We start from the raw sequence: 18,172 nt of genomic DNA, 5'->3' as shown, positions 1-18,172 counted from the left end.
TGTTTGTTGGATGTTGCATACGTTAAGATTGTCAAAAAACTAAACAAAAACATAGAATTAGTAAAACTATGAATATTAATAAAAAAAAGTAACTAAATCAAAATATAATTGTTGGAGTAATTAGGACATTTATCTAATTAATTATTAATTGAATCCTTAATTACTTTTTCACTTAAGCTAAATTTAGGTGTTTCTTGTTATCTAGAGTTTTCTTTTCTAGTTGTAGTTGAACTTAATTTAGCTCCTATTTTGCATTGCTTTAGTTCTCTTAATTTTAGCATTAGGGCTTCGCACCTAGGGTTTCATTCATCTTTATAAGGATTCATTAAGTCACTGTACTTGTATTTCCAAATAATTGTGCAATCACTACAGAATTCTCAAGTTGTTATAGAGCATACAATCTTTGCTTGATCTCTTTTATGTGTCAAGTGTTTTTCTTGTAGATGATTCTTGGCTCCCATGGTTGTATTATCAACTTCTACATGGTATCAAAGTACAATCTTTGCTCCTACAATAATCAATGATGCTCAAATTTTAAATACAAATGAGCCTATATCATTCAGATTCTACCATAGGAACAACACCCTTAATATTGAAATTTAATTATTTTCTATTAAAATATTATATTGAATCTTAAGGTAAGAAGCACACCGCTTGATTGAATCATGAAAAAAATAAAACAAAAATGTTTGAGATAATTAGTTACTGCAAGCAAGTACAAGCTATTTAGCAATCATATTTGTCAACCATGACATCCATCACTCTATCACTTGCTCTATATGAGCCTATATAAGATTGCCACAAAACTTATTGATGTTAGAATCTCATGATACACTCCACTACATATCAAATTATGAAACTTGATGATTGACATATCTCTATACCTAATTTTGAAGACTTTGTATTTCTATTGTATTTAACTAGTACATAAACTTACAAAATTGAATAAAGAAACATCCAAAACATTTATATTCTTGAAGTAAGACATGATTAGTGACTTTTGATTTGTTATATAATACATACAGATAACACAAATTTAAAACTAAATAAAGTCAAATACAAATTTTCCATATAGACAGAAAAGCCAACTTTGTTAACAATGTCGTAATTTTACTCAAAGAATTCAAATGGCAAGGGGTGTTTACCATATAGGAAAATTCATTACGGCAAGGCATGATGATGGAAACATAGACATCTTACATTGCGTCATTGTCGACCAACCAAGAAATTGTCAAGACACGTCATTGTCGACCAAGCAAGAAATTAACATTTGTTGGTCAAGACACGCGATGAGAGCTTTGAATCGACTACACATTCACAAGACAATTGAATCAGAGGTAAAGGGTTGCTCACATTTCTTTCTCAATAAATTGATGATAATATTCAATAGTTGTTTTCACCATCTTTCCTCCAAGAAGATGACCAAGTATTAATTGTGGAATAGTTTAAAATATTTAGAGATAGTGTGAATGTAGCCACATAAATTGTGGAATATCTCAAAAGCTTAGAATATATTGTGCAATAGTTTAAAAGATTTAGAGATAGTGTGAATGTAGCCACATAAATTGTGGAATATCTCAATAGCTTAGAATATAGTGTGGATGTAGCCACACAAATGTACAACTTCTTTCATAAATTTGATTATAAAGGTGACACATAGTTTTGTTGAGTAGGGCCCAATCACCCAATGTCACCGTCTCTATTTTGAATCCGTCACTCACTTGTATGTGGGTCCTTGCTATTTAATAAAATCTTGACACTCTTCAACAAATTTCTATTTATTGTTTTTAAGTCATTTATTATCTTTGAAGGTCATATATTGTATTTATGTATTTTTTTAAATATTATAAAAAAATATTATAATTATGTATTGGTTATATTTATAATTGTATTTAGAAAAAGTGCATTTTATAAAAAATGGTTTTTAAAAATATTTGTATATGTATTTAGTATAAGATGTTTTTTCTTTAAATTATGTTATTTTTCGATATTTGAAATATAGTTTTGAATGAATGGTCACCATATCAAAAGTCATTTGTGGGTGATATAAAATATCTCTTTGAAAGATGAAATCTCAACATGATCGACAAAAAATTATCTTTTAACTTATTCATCGATTTTTTTTTTGATAAATAGACCATACCCTTCAACCATAAAAATGTTGGAGCAACCCATCAAAGGAAAAAGTCAATAATATTCCATGACTTACATGTACAATCTTTAAAAAGATTATGTTTATGCCATATTCTGAAAATCCAAGAGGATAGTGCGGGTTATATCAATAATTTAAGAACATTTTTTTAGAGGCTAGGACATTATTAAGAAAGTGTCCCAACCTTGCATATCCTAAAATTAAGAATTAAAAAAAATGACATCATAGAATATAGACATGTAATTTTAGGGCTCCATACGTTAATATTAGATGAAAAAGATATTGAGATTGACCTTAATTCAAGCAATATTTTATAGTAACATTGAACTCTTTGATATGTTTAATTGTTTTAAACATAAAAAATCTAGGAGCATCTATGATGCATAAAATGGTTGTAAGAGTGGGTTACACTTAACCAACTCATGATACATGTTATGACACATCATAAGACATATTTGATTGTATATGAGCCAAAATTGAATGCCCAAATTGGTGAGTAGATTATGATCAACTTCTAATAGGTGGAAGGAATGTGTCATTTTTGGCCTATGAACTCATCTAGGGATTTGGGTTACAAATATTGACTAGAGATTAGGCATGTCACTTCGGGTGGTTTTAACTCATGGTTTCTTGATTCCCATTTGATTATTTTATGTATTGTTACTCATATTTATTAAGTTCTTAGGATGAATGTTTCATGGTGAGTTTTGTAGATACTATTATGTTATTATAATTACTCTAAATCTATTATCGAAGATACCCTTGTAAAGGATTACACTCCAGAAATGTCTTATAATTGTTCATTATAAATAATAACTTGAGTTGATTTAGATTGTGATTTTTTTTTTCTTATCAAAAAAATATTCTCCACATTAGTCATCATTTTGCATATAATTCTTTTGTTTTTATTTCTTTATAACTGTATGATTGATTTACTTTTTGTATATACTTTTTCTCATATATTAAAGATAATAAATAATAAATTGTATACATAAGAAATACAGACGACAATAACCAAGAATCCAAATTATATAAGAAACAACAAAAATAACTAAAAATCCAAATTATAGAAGATATTTTGAGCTTATAATGTACTGCTATCTACTTTATTTGGAAAATAAAAATAAACAATAGAATAAATCCATTAATCTCCTTTTTTAGCTTTGTGGATAACTAACTACCTTATTTATTTCGAAAAAGAAAAACAATTACAAAAAAATAAAAATGAACTAGATACCTGAAAACCTCTGAGAATTATATAACTAAAAACATGAACTACAAACCTAGATACCTGAAAACCTTAAAAACTATCTAAGAATTACAAAGCTGTGTGCTGATTAACTAACAACTACCCTACACAGCTGATCATTTAGTCTTTGATGTACCATCCCGTACAGCCCTTATTTTGGACAGTCTAGCCAATTTATTAGGATCTATCAAAAAAACAATATTGGACGAGAAGGGAATCTGTGAAGAAAACCCTAGCGGACGCTGTGCCACAGGAATCTCCAGGCTTCCTTCCAACATCTGAGACTCTTTTCCTGGATGGCCTTAGAAATGGATCATCTTCAATGGACGCACCAATCCCATCTGTTCCAACTGTCTTGGATTTATGCCTCTTGTGTGCTCCTGCTCCACCAAATTTACAAACCCTCCATCTATGAAGGGATCGTATACCTCCATTTTTCCACGCTCTGATTAAACTAATAACAATCACACAAACCTGATCATCAAGTCCTTGATGTACACCATCCGGTAAAGCCTTTATTTGGGCCAGCTTGACAAATTTCTTAGGATATGTCAACAAAAACCAATGTTTGACGAGACAGTAGGTAGCCTATGAAGAAAACCCTGGACGTGGTGGTACAGGAATCTCAACGGTTCCTTCCAACATCTGAACAACTCTTTTCATGAATGGCCTCAGAGATGGATCATCTTGAACGCACCACAGACCCACAAACACCATTCTTTCCAACTGTATTGGATTTATACCACTTGTGTCCTGCTGCTCCACTAACTTTACAAGTCTTCCATCTTTCAAGCAATGGTACGCCCAGTCAGACAAGACTTTCTCATTTTCTGGAACGTCCACCTTGGCCATTTTCCTGCAACAAATGATTTCCAATAACATGACCCCAAAACTATACACATCTACTTTAACAGTAACAGCCATGCCCCTCTGCCACTCAGGCGCCATATACCCAATAGTTCCACGGGCTGCTGTGAATGTCCACGTCTGTTCTGTTCCAACCAATTTGGCTATGCCAAAGTCAGATAGCTTAGCATTATAACTTTCATCTAGCAGGATATTTTGAGGCTTTATATCACAATGGAGTATCTGGGATCTACACTCATCATGCAAATACAGGATTCCTCGCGCTGTCCCTAGAGCAATATTAGCACGCACCTCCCAATCAAGATGAGTTGTACCATGAAACAACACCCTATCGAGAGATCCATTGGGCATGCACTCGTACACCAGAATTCTGTTGGAACCCTGGTTGCAGAAGCCATAAAGTTGAACAAGATTTTTGTGGTGACTCGAACCTATGGTGATCATCTCTGTTCTGAACTCCTTTTCACAAACGTGAGCCTCTTCGCCTTGCCTGACCTGCTTATCAAGCTTCTTCACAGCAACTGCCCTTCCGTCGGGTAGCAGACCTTTGTAGACCCTTCCAAAGGCCCCCCTTCCCAGCTCTTCTTTGAATCCTTGAGTGGCTCTTTCTATTTCGCAGTAAGTAAACGCCTTTAACCCCTCCGAGTTAATCTTATGCGCCTCTTGCAAAAATCTGAGCTTGGGACGCCACACACAGAACCAAATTACGAAGGTAATCGCTGCAACGGCGAAGCAGAAGACCGCGAGGCTTATTGTAACGGCTGGAAGGAGCATCCCTTTTCTTTCCTTTCCGGGCTTTAGAGAGACGAATTCTTGATATACTTTGACAAAGGCGCTTATGTTGCTGTTTGCACGCCCATCTCTGAGCGGCAAGGCCTTCTTCAAACACTTCCCTCCGCTTTGAGAAACATCGTAGGTAGCGACTGTGCAGAAGCAATCGTTGAGGCATGCCTGCTTGCACGCTGCTTCGTCGATAGGGTTTATGTTTTCATAATCATTTCCCGACCAATCAAAGTGGCCAATTGACCGCATTTCTGCGGTTGCTCCGCACTTGTTCAGCTGCTGAGCGTCTTGAGAGCATCCCTTGGAAGTGTTTTTGGCATCAACGTAGTGAAATCCAGGAGGACAACTGCAAATGGATGAATCTCCGTTCAGTTTGCAGATTCCATTCAGACCGCACTCTCCGAATTTTTCACATAGACTTGCCATCACCACTTTCAGTGCGAGCAGATAAGTGAAGCATAGCAGATGGAGGGGTGTAAGAGAGGCAGCCATAGCTATGAGAAGTAGGAAGGCAGGGCCGCCGTTTGTAAATGGAGATTCGAACGCGGATTCCCGTTTAAAGATTTATTAAACAGCAACAGCAAGCATTGGCAGACCTCGTTCAAACAAATGATACGGCAATTCTGCCTTGACATTATCTGTTTCACTCTTTAGAGTTTCATAACATATTGTTTGTTTCAAATACTTACAGTTATCTTAAATTAGGGGAGGGACTAGTAGTTGAATGGGGTTGAATAGTCGTTATAGCAATTGTGCTCATAATATCTAATCCTACCACAAATTTATACTATATATTATAAATAAATAGTCCGTGTGTAAATAAAGAAAAAAAATATGGCATATTTGATTGATAACTTAAATTAAGATGGTCATCTCTTAGCATTTTAAAAATAAATGTATATATTGAAGTTAATTTTTACTTTGGAGTTAAAGCAATAAGATGAAACAACAAAATAAAGTCTAATAAGATCAAACTTAAACAACAAAAATTAATAAATTGTTAGCTTCTAAAAACTACATCATTAAGAGGATTCACAGTCATCTAGGGGATGCGCACTAGTAGTCATTATAGCTAACTTCACACATCCACAAATTTTAAATGATACATCGAATTTTTGACCTTTTTTTTATTGTCTCCACATGCGACTTAAGTGCTTATAGTTATTGTTTTGACTTCTAAGTAGTAATGATGCATGATGTGGGATCTGTGATGCGCATAAGGGTAAAAAAATGCATATTTCAAAATGGTGTCCAATACTTGCTTAAAGATGTCCCAATAACTTTTGCACTTAAAATTGTCAATACTAATGCACAAATGTCCCAATAGTGGTGCGCTATGGGTACCAATAAAAGTGCACAAAGGAGCCAATTATGATCCAAAAATATTAAAAAAATAAATGAATATTAATACATGTGAAATTTATCAATAGACTTTTAGACTTTTTTTAATTTCTTTAAAATTAGCAATTGAAAAGTTTCAATTATTGAAATTATAACACGACTATTTTACTCTTCCCCTAGGGGAAAGGAACCAGTAGCCGCCATAGCTAACTTTGCACATCTTAAGCTCCTAAACGATTCATTTGATTTCGACGATTTTTTTTTATTCTCTTCGTATGCGACTTAATTGCTTAAAGCTATTGTTTTGGCTTGTGGGTAGTAACGATTTATGCTGTGGAATTCGTTATGTGCACAAAGGTCAAAAAGTACACATTTCAAAGTGTGGTCCAATACATGATCACCTTTGCGCCAATAGTAGATAACTCAAAATAGCTAGTAATAGTGGACAAATGCCCAAGTAGTAGTGGACAAATACCTCAATAGTGGTGCACAAATGTCTCACTAATGAGTTAATTATGGTCTAAAAAAGCTAAAAAATGCACCACTATTGGTGTATGTGAAATTTTTTAATGGACCTTCGAGTACCATTTCTTTTGGCTCCTACTATGTCTACTAATGAAGGGAGAGGTTTGATGGTTATTGGTCCTATAATAGCTACGGGCTCATTTCCCCTATTCCTAGCTGGCAAAGACTAAAGTAAATGGAAATGAAGAGAAAACTTTCTAGATGCAGAAAAGAAAGGGGTAGGAAAATTCAGTACATGGAAAGTTCGACCACAAAATACACCTTTAAATGATGAGTTGCGCGTTGAGAGGACAATTGATTTAGGAGAGCAATGACGTAAAGAGTGGGTCACTTTTCCTAGGGAAGAAGGTGATAACATTAACTAGTTGAAGATGCATTGAAAAGGGTAAAGTAAAAGGACACAACAATTGCTTCAATCACGTGAATACCCTAAACTTTTGCAAGCGCATGATAGAGACGTGCACTACCTAGTGGAGGAAAATGCAATATGAGACCAACATACTTAACGCAAGATTCAATCAAAGATTATTACACCACGATTACACTTTTTTTATTACACCAAAGGTGTTTATATATATATATATATTTTTTTTTTATTAATAATTTAATTAAAGTAATATAGATCAAATTTTATGATTTATCGTTTAAATTGTCTACTATTTATCGAATAGTCTTAAATTTTTTATTAAAATTAAATATATCTATTTATTATAATATATAATATTTAATTTAACATAATATCAAGAATTAAATATATTTTATAATTGTTAGTTAATAACTAACAAACATATCTTTAATTAAATCATTATTGGGGAGACCATTATCAAAGACTTATGTTTAATTTTTCTGCTAATCCACTTAAATAATACATCTTTAATAATTATAAGAACCCTTCGATTATGATTACATTATTTTGATCAATGTGAATATTTTAATATAATTGATTAATTTTTTTACATTGTATAGTATTTTAAAATTAGAAGTTATTTTTCAATTAAATGAATAATTATAGAAAATCCACCCTTAAAAATTATTTAAAAAAACAAAAAAAATACTTAAAAAGTTAAAATCTAACTGATTTTAACTTTACTTATTAGTAGTGACAACACGTTTACCTTTCATTTCATATTTAATTATTGGATTTTAACTAGCATACATATCTTTGACAAATACATATAAATCACCAAAAGAGAGATCATTATGAAGATTTTCATTTAGGCTTCCCACTAATCCATATAGATAATACATATTTAATAATTTATGCATACTCTTTGACCTTGAATACATTATTTTATCAATGTGAATATTTTAATATAATACTTTTAAAAAATTGCAGTGTATTAACTAAACAAAAATCAGCCTTTAAAATTACTTCAAAAGTTAAAACCTAACCGATTTTAATCCTTTGACCATGATTATATTATTTAATTTGAATAAAATAATCAATTTTAAATATCTAGTATTTTATAAACAAACAAGTCCCTCTTTTATGTTAATGTTTCACTTCGCCACTTCACCATTGCTCATATTATAAATTCTCATATGTGTCTTTCATGATTAACATTTCTTCTTAGATAACAATGCACTAAAAGGAGGGTTGATGAATTATCCTTGCATAAACATATTGGCAATCACATCATTCAAGGCCTCTCTAAACTAGATGTCATCTCAATTTAAGTACTTACTTGGATCTACACGTGATTTTACTTGGATGACATACCATATTGACTCGGGTTCAAGAGGACCTTGTTGTATGCACTATTATAATTTGCATACACAAATGATGTATGGGTATGTGATTGCAATTGTTAGTTCAATATTGTAATACATCCAAGTTGATCTCGAGCTTTAATGGAGATTAAAGATATTTCTATTGGCAAACAACCTATGAGAGGCATTTCTTCTTCTAACATATATGTTGCTCCTCAAATTAATGTCTCTAATTTTTTTGTTAGATACCAACTGAAAGACTAAAGACTAATCGATAGGTGGGTTCTAGACTTAAAGAATAAAAAAATTTCTTATTGATTCAAAATGAAAATTTGTTGAATCTCAAATGTTTGCAGATAAAAAAAACATTATTTTATCAACACTAGAAGATTAAAAATAATTCCTCCCCCCCTCTCTCTCTCAAATGTTTGCAGATAAAAAAAACATTCTTTTATCAACACTAGAAGATTAAAAATAATTCATCTCTCTCTCTCTCTCTCTCTCTCTCTCTCTCTCTCTCTCTCTCTCTCTCTCTCTCTCTCTCTCTCTCTCTCTCTCTCTACCTTGTCATCTACATTCTTTTCTCTACTTTTTATTTTTCTCTCTTTTTTCATTTGTCCCTCTCTATATGTTTCTCTATTTCTTTATCTCTCTCCCTTTCCACCTCTCTATATCTCTCTCTCTCTATCACTCTATATCACCATGTATATCCCTTTCTATTCGTCCCCCTCTCTGTTCATCTATATCTATTCCTTTCTAAGTCTCTCCCTCTTTATCTCCCTATCTCTCTATATTTATCTATCTCTCTACCTCTCTCTATTTCTCTATCTCTGTCTATCGGGTGACCTTATTTACAACACAAATGTGTACAAAAAAATAGACCAAAATTTTCCCTATTGACCTTCCACAACTCTTCGGTGTACCCATTGCACACCTAGGTGTGATTGCCAGTAATAATAATGAGGTTGAAATTTCATGTAATAAATAAGAAAACACAAATTAAGTTAAATCTTATTTCAAGTCCCATCACTATTTTCAATTGATCATGTAAATTTAAATTTTTTGATTGGATGTTTTTTATATGTAATTTTTTCTAAAGTAAAATTTGTTCTTGTGGAATGTATTTGTATATAGATTTTGTTTCTTTTTATTAGAATTAGCAATTGTATCTTATTATGCAATGAGTATGCCAAATAGGTGTGGAAGGTCAACTAAAAAAAATGGTCTTTTTTTGCATACATTTATGGAGTACATGATGTCGATTGGTAGAACATTTAATAAATGATGTTGTTTGTGCAACAAAGGTCCCAATAGAGAAGCGTCCTCTTACTATAGATCCAAGCACAATTTAAACAAAATATTTGAATAAAGAACATAATCACGCTTCATTACCAATAGATTCATGTTCAGTTGGCAATAGGGGAGAGGGGGAGAATGAGAGAGAGACCACCAAAGAAAATATAAAGAGGAAGTGATAGAGGAGGCAATAGAAAGAGAGAGATGTAGAGAGGGGTAAGTAAATAGAGATAGAGAGTAAAATAGAAATAGAGATGGGTATGGAGGAGGAGGTGGAAAAGGAGAGGTATCTAGAGATGAAAGGGAGAGATAAAGAGAGAGGGGAAATAGGGATAGATGTGTGTGTGTGTGTGTGTGTGTGTGTGTGTGTGTACTTAGGTGGCTGCAAGAAGTTGAGTCCCACTTTTGGGCAAAAAGTGGAAGTGTTTTCCCTATTTTTCAATTTTTTTGTCAATTGATGTCAAAATTTGAGGCACTTTGAGATTGAATCTTGAAAAACTTCAATAATAGAAAATGCAGTGCTCGGAGTCTAATTTTCAAATATGTAATTTATTTCAATACCCACATGGTAGAAATTTATTTTTAGTAGGCATGTTTAAAAACCACTTTTTAAAAATGCCTGTTTCAGGACCATACCACACGTGTACGACCACCATATTTTGACGTAAATAAATGAATTTTTGCAAATCCTTCTAGAAAATGATACCTAACACACCAAATATTGATGAGAATATTTTATTTTTATTTTTGTAATTAATTTTTAATTGACTATAAAGTACATTTTCAAAACATTTGGTGTACGACCACCATAATTTGATGAAAATTTCATATTTTTTTTAATCTTCAAAAGAATTGTATGTAGATTGATGTCATATAATTTATTTTCCAAACATTTAATTTTTAATTGACTATAAAGTACATTTTCAAAACATCTGGTGTACAACCGCCATAATTTGATGAAAATTTCATGTTTTTATAAAAAAATTTAATCTTCAAAAGAATTGTATGTAGATTGATGTCATATAATTTATTTTCCAAAAAACCTAAAAAACAAAAAAGTTATTAAAGTTTTACCGAACCTCACTATTTTACATTTAGGTACCACTCTTGATTAATAATTAATGCAAAAATAATAAAAATAATCATATCAATATGAAATTTACATTTTTTAGATCAGGACAGTGAGAACTCTAGTGGGTTTTCGTTTCATCAATTAGGAAGACCTTCAAAAAATTACAACAAGGTAGAAATCTGGTATTCCAGTGCCTTAGCCATTTTTTCGGAGGTCCAAGCATAGGCTTGGTCCCACCAAGCATAGGTTTGGTCCCACCAAGCCTAACCCGAAGCCAAAACCAAGGCATAGGTGTGTTTCCCGCTCCATCTTTTATGAAACGAGCGTTCGTTATTTAAAATTCAAAAAACGGGCACCCGTTTTGAAATTTGTAGCATTTTAAGAAACGGGTGCCCGTTTTTAGAAATGGGCACACATTTTTAAAAATGTGTACCCATTTTTAGAAACGTGTGCCCGTTTCTAAAATCATGCACCCATTTCTCTACGGTGGTTTGATCCTAAACGGGCACCCATTTTTTTAAACGTGCACCCGTTTTATTTTTATGGGTCAGGGCCTCGAAGCTAAACGAGTGTTCGTTTTTAAAAAAATGGGCACTTGTTTCTAGTGGCAAACTCTTTTGCTCACAGACTTCTGCGGAATTGGGATTCAACTTCTTGCACCCACCCTTTACCTATATACCATTATTTTCCCCTTAATTAAGTACACCAATTGTTTTATTTCAATATCATGCCTTATGCTTCTCTAGCAACATTTCCTCTACTTATTTCTTCTTTTCCATTTTTTTCGTTTCCTCTACAAATATAGTTGCATCAAAGAATCCATTTGAAACTACTGACAAGGCACAACAAATTCAAGAAATTTGTCATATTTTTCCTTCTCGTGGATGTGGGATCTTAGCTACAAAGAATATTATCTCTTTCTTTTCTTCCTCACTTTGTAGTTTGGGGTCCCACAAATCATAAGCGATTGTAAAGCAAATAAAATATGTTGTACATAACTATCAATCTAACATTCAAGTTATAGTTTTTTTCATTTGTTTATAAATTCTCTAGTTGAAGTTAAATTTGAATTCTAATGACAAGTTTGTTATTTAGATCTACAATAGTTGAATCAAAGCCATAGATTTGAATGTGCATTGGCAGTTTCATCTCAAGTTATTGGAAAACATTATGAGTGATCTCAATGATGCTTGTAAATGCATTTGATATTCTCGATCCTATGTATGTAGATAGTTTCATATACTTGTAAAGAAGTTTATTCATTGATGAAGCTACAAAAATCACCATATCAACTAAAAGAACCCTCCATTTAGAAATAACCAAGACCAATTTCATTGATTTGCACATTTTTGGATTAGCCTAAACTGTTGACCTAAGAAATAGATAGACTAATGTATAATTTATATAAACATGAAATTTTGTTTTATGATCTTAGATCTAGATTTTTTTTTAAACTATATTTTATAATCTAAAATAAAATAAATTTAAAATTTAAAATAAAATTCATTTAGAAAATAAGTAATAAAAACATTTTTTCAAATAGTAAAAAAAGTTATATAATAATAATATAAATTATATTATATTTTTTAAAATAAAATCAATATAATTAAATAATAGATTTATATAAATATTAAATATATTATAATATTAAAAAATTATACATAACACGGTACTTAAATATAACATAATTGCATTATTTAAATTCTTTTATAATATTATATTAAAAATATTTCACAAGATTTTAAAAAACTAAGTAATAAAAAGTTTAAAATTATGTATAGTATAAAACTAAGTAATAAAAAAGCATTTTTATTAAAAAAATGGAAAGCTATAAGAAAATGAGAAAAAATGCCAAGGAAATGAAAGATGAGTGGAAAAACAAAAAAACAAGGCAATAAAATGTCAGACAGAGATTGGACAGGAGTGAAAAAAGATTGAAACTCCAAATTTTAAAAATAAAGCTCAAGTGCCCTAAACTTGAAATCATTTGGCTTAACCATTCTTGCCGCGGGTTGGAAACATCGGAATGTATGTTGGGTAAGCCACAACCACAACCATGTAGATATTTGGGGTTTCAAATAAGAAATCACTTAATAAACGCATGCTTTCAAATAATTTTTTGACATCGGATTCTTTCTTTTGAGCGAAAATGAGAAGACGGTGAGCGAAACACGAGAAATAAACGGCGAACTGAACCCTATACATTGAATTAGTCAAATCAAAGAAGGCTATGGTACTGTGCTTATTAAATATGATGCTTATTACACCAAACATTTCATACTGTTTGACACTGACATGTCAAGTCACTTATTGCTTCTCATATCAATTTTCAAGTGAATAGATAGATTGGACGAGATTTCAGGTCGGAGCACAGACCACGAGAACAACTCAAAAATGTTGCTGACCTAAGGAAACATAAACCGATCACATTTATTGATCGACGAGAAATAAGAAATGATGCCTGCAAAATCAACGACGGAAATTTATTCAATCATCTTGCACACTTCTTAGAGAGTGTGAACTGTAGATTTGCAAAATTTAGCTCATCCATTTCATAGAAAGAGACGCCTTCGGCGTAATTAGGGTATATTAATATATATATATATATAATGATAAGAATGTCTTAAAATATTGATTTTTATTCTAATCATATTTAGGAATATGATTGTGATTACGATATTTCTAAATTGATTTAGTTTTTTTTTTTAATTTTTATTATTGTAAACTAAAATAGAGAATTTTGGGAATGCATTTTTTATGTTCTATTTTGATATAAAACTAAACTAGTAATTATTGTTTAATGGGTACGGAGGAGGCATTGATAGTCAATAAGGAAATTTTTAAGGAAATTTTGCAATGGGGAGAGAGGGAAAGGGAGATAGAAAGAAGAAAGAGAGAGTGGGGGGAAGCGATAGAGATGGAAGAGAGAGAGAGAGAGAGAGAGAGAGAGAGAGAGAGAGAGAGAGAGAGAGAGAGAGAGAGAGAGAGAGAGAGAGAGAGGGATTGTGTTTGGAGAGAGAGGGAGAGAGGGATAGAAAGAGAGAGAGATAAAAATAAAAAGGAGAGATAAAGAGAGATATATAACTTGGGAAAGGTAGAGGGTGTGAGATAAATATAAATAAATATAGAGAGGCAGAGAGAGGAAGAGCGAGGAAGAGGGAGAGGGAGAATGGAGATAGAAGAGGGGGGTATGTGCAGGATCATGGTGTGCCAAAACAGGCCCTTAAGTGGCAATGAAATTTCAAAAAATCAGAGTTATGCAACTTGACATGAAAAATTGAATAAGTTATGAACATTATTTTTAAAATATGTAAGAAGAGAATCTATAGAAAATTGAATGCAGTTTCTAAGCTACTAGTTGTTTTTTGAAAAAAAAAATCCTATTTGATGAAAATTTCAAATTTCAATGCAGTGGTACAAAAATTTTAGGAAAAAAATAAGAAGTAGGTGTATGTCTGACCACTCTAATCAAAATCAAATCATAATATTTTTTAATAAGATTTATAATATAAGTATTAGACTCATGTCCGGATGTGACACATATTTTTTTATAAAGTAAATAATTATTTATGAATTTTTTACTATAGCTTTTCAGAAATTCAGAAACTCCTACGTCTGATGACCTTAACTTGGTCAAAACCTTATGAAATTCATTTTTAGAATTTTTTTCCCCATAGTAGATGAAGCATAGGATGTGACGCATGTTTTAGATTCAAAAAATGTTATGCGGTTTGAAAGTTATGAGTATTTTTCAATCAGGACTTTTGTCAAAATTCAATTAGAAAATAAATAATAATTATTTATTAAAGTCAAAATAAGACAAGCCTTATATTGTTGGAAAGTTGAGAACATCCTTAAAAAACCCTTTTCATTTTATGAGTTTTGGCTATAAAAAAAGTTGTCACCCACCAGTGTAAAGTCTGGAAAATCAAGGAACACTGAAAAACACGTTTTTCTAGTTGACTTTCCAGGCTTGTCACTTCCAAGCCAAATCCCGAATCAAACCTGAACCAAAATATGGAGGGAAAAATTTATGTTTTAAAATCGGATATCTGATTTTTGAAAAAATAAAAAAATATATTTTAGTAAATTGGGCATAACGTTTGCATTTTATATTGAAATTTTGATTTTTTACAGGCGTTGGAAAGGTAATTAAGAGCTCTATGATATGGAATATGTATATTTTCAATTATTTGTTTTAAAAAATAAATATAATTCATTTAAATTCATCCTTCATTTTTAAAACATAAAAAACTCATGACTTTTTCATTTGATTTCCCTATTGCATGAATTTTTGTAACAATCATCTCAAAATAAACTAAATAAGTAATTAATTAATAATAGAAAATTTATAAATTTTATTGAGTTCGATAAATTTTGATAAACCATGTTATCTATGTTTGTTCCTTTCTCCACCTCTCTCTCCTAAACCTATCACTCCACCTATTTGTTTCTTCCTCCCTCTCTTTTGTCCATATTTATACATCTCTCTCTAGACCTATATCTTTAACTATCAATGAATACCTCATTAAATCTCTCAAGCTCTACAAGGTGCTTATATTTCTACCTCTTCATAATTTCCTCCTCTATGTCACTCTCTCTTCCCTAAGATCTAGACTAGTCTCTCTACATTTCCTTCTCATCTCTAGCAACAAAATTCAGAGGGGACAAGGAGGGGCATAGGGAAGTATCAAAAAAAGGAGAGGGGGAGAGAGGTGAGAAGGAGAGATTAATTGGGGGGAAGAGAGAGTGTGAGAGAGAGAGCTATAGGTAATTAGGTGGAAGGTGAAGAGAGAGAGGGAGGGGGTGATTAGGGTGAAGAGAGAATGAGAGGGAGAGTTTGAGATTATTAGGGGGTAGGAGGAGAGGGGGAGAGGGGAAAGTATCAACAAAGAGAGAAGAGAGATGGGGATCGAGGTGAAGAGAGACATATAGAGTAATCGGGGGGTAGGTAGAGGGGGAGAGGGAAGTATCTATAAACCCATAGAGGGGAGAGGTGATCAAGGGTAATTGAGGAAAAGAAATAATGTGAGAGAGAATATGGTGTCCTAAAGGGTCATATGGTGTCTCATGAACCTTTAGGATACCATATGATGTTGTTATAAGTCTTATGGTGTCCTAAGGGGTCATATAGTGTTCTATGAGCCTTTAGGACACCATATGGTGTCATTAGGGATCGTATGGTGTGTTAAGGGGTCATATGGTATCCTATGACCCCTTATGACACCATATGACCCCTTCGGTATTGTTAGGGGTCATATTGTAGCCAAACGGGTCATATGGTGTCATTGGGGGTTGTATGGTGTGCTAAGGGGTCATATTGTGTCCTAAGGGGTCACAAGACATCGTATGATCCCTTAGACACCATTTAATCCATTAGGTTTTTTTAGGGCTCATATTATGTCGTAAGAGGTCATATGGTGTCCCATGACCCTTTAGGACACCATATGACCCCTTAGGACATCATATGGTGTTGGTATGGGTCTTATGGTGTCCTAAGGGGTCATATGGTGTTCTATAACCCCTTAGGACACCATATGACCCCTTAGGACATTATATGACCCCTTAGGATACCATACGATACCTTGGGACACCATATGGTGTCGCAAGGAGTCGTATGGTGTCCTAAGGGGTCATATGGTGTCCTATGAACCCTTAGGACACTATATGACCCATTAGGTGTCATCAGGGGTCTTATTGTGTCCTAATGGGTCATATGGTGTCGTATGACCCCTTAGGACACCATATGCTTGGAGACTATATGGTGCTATGGATCGTATGGTGTCCTATGACACCTTAGGACACCATATGACGCCTTAGGATACCATTTGGTGTTGTTATGTGTCGTATGGTGTCCTATGAGCCCTTAGGTGTCATTAGGGTTTAGTTTATGTCCTAAGGGGTCATACGGTGTTCTATGACCCCTTAGGACACTATATGACGTCATTAGGGGTCATATTATGTCCTAAGGGGTCATATTGTGTCTTATGACCCCTTAGGACACCACATGGTGTTGTAATGGGTCGTATGGTGTTCTAAGGGTTCATATGGTATTCTATGACCCCTTAGGACACCATTTTTATGTTTTTATGGGTCATATGGTGTGTTAAGGGGTCATATGGTGTCCTATCACCCCTTAGGACACCATATGGTTTCATTATGCGTCGTATGGTTTCTTAAGGGGTCATATGGTGTTTTATGACCCCTTAGAACACCATATGGTTGTTAGAGCATTCGGGTATATACTTGATTAATTAAACAATATTTGTTTAATTATTTAAGTTCCCTTTATCTCTTCTACACTTAAGCTAACTTTAGGTGCATATAATTAATTATTATGTGCAAACCTAGGTTTTCCCTTTTAGGGTTTCTTGACCTATTAAAGGTTGAGTTCTTTCTTTTCATTGTATGAAGAAGGATTATTATTGACAATACATTTTGGAGATTATTGAGCTCTCATCTTTTGGAACATATTTTTCCTATGTATTCTTTCGTTCTGTGATTTGCTTCATTGCTTCTCCTTGTAATAGGTTTTTCAGCTTGTAGAGATTATTTGGGCTCCTATGGTGTTGTATTTTCTCAACTCCTATATGGTATTAGAGCTTCAGATCTGCAGCTACCTATTCTTGTTTTGAGAATTTTTGGCTTTGGAAGCAGATCTAGGGTTTCAAGAATTTTTTATGTACCTAGGGTTTGACCTTTTTTTATGAGCACTTTGGGCCTAAAAAGACCTCACCATCGTGCTTAGAAGGCCTGAAAACCCCTATGGTCATATAAAATTTGACCTATTTTGGTTCCTGAGCCTCTGGGAGAATTTTTTTCTCAGATCCAAGTCGTATAGCCCTGGCACGCAGATCGAGAAAAAAATTGAAAAAAAAATATTTTGCCTTTTTACGGCATGCAGGCTGAAATTTTCTTGTAAAAAAATTTCTTTAAAAAAAGCAACAGGCGAGCAAAAAAAATCAAAGAATAGGGTTTTTTTTTTTTTTAATTTTGAAAAGTTTTTTGGGGGGGGGATCCCACGGTACACAGGGTACCGTGGGGCCCCCTGGCTCCGTAGACCTACAAACCTTGGCCCCTGCACCTTTGGTCTCCGGCCCCCTACCAGCTTCCGGCCACCATCGGCCCGACCCCCGCCAGCACCACGGTCGCTGCCTGCAGCCCCCGTCGCCTCCCT

The 18,172-nt window shown here is 33.2% G+C and overlaps 1 protein-coding gene across 1 annotated transcript; it reads right to left on the bottom strand.

The window, feature by feature from the left end:
• Positions 1-3,288: 3,288 nt before the first annotated feature.
• On the bottom strand, positions 3,289-5,704 carry LOC131047419 (G-type lectin S-receptor-like serine/threonine-protein kinase LECRK3). Its single transcript, XM_057981305.2, has one exon. The coding sequence runs from the start codon at positions 5,541-5,543 to the stop codon at positions 3,990-3,992; it is 1,554 nt and encodes a 517-aa protein (XP_057837288.2). The 5' UTR covers positions 5,544-5,704; the 3' UTR covers positions 3,289-3,989.
• Between the last annotated feature and the right edge of the window lie 12,468 nt (positions 5,705-18,172).

Source organism: Cryptomeria japonica, chromosome 2 (assembly GCF_030272615.1).
Source record: "Cryptomeria japonica chromosome 2, Sugi_1.0, whole genome shotgun sequence".
NCBI classification, from domain to species: domain Eukaryota; kingdom Viridiplantae; phylum Streptophyta; class Pinopsida; order Cupressales; family Cupressaceae; genus Cryptomeria; species Cryptomeria japonica.
Note: the sequence above shows the minus strand (reverse complement) of the source record. Positions and strands in the feature narration are given on the sequence as shown.

Coding starts and splice junctions, on each gene's coding strand:
- LOC131047419 (XM_057981305.2), bottom strand. CDS start 5,543: ATGGCTGCCTCTCTTACACCCCTCCATCTGCTATGCTTCACTTATCTG.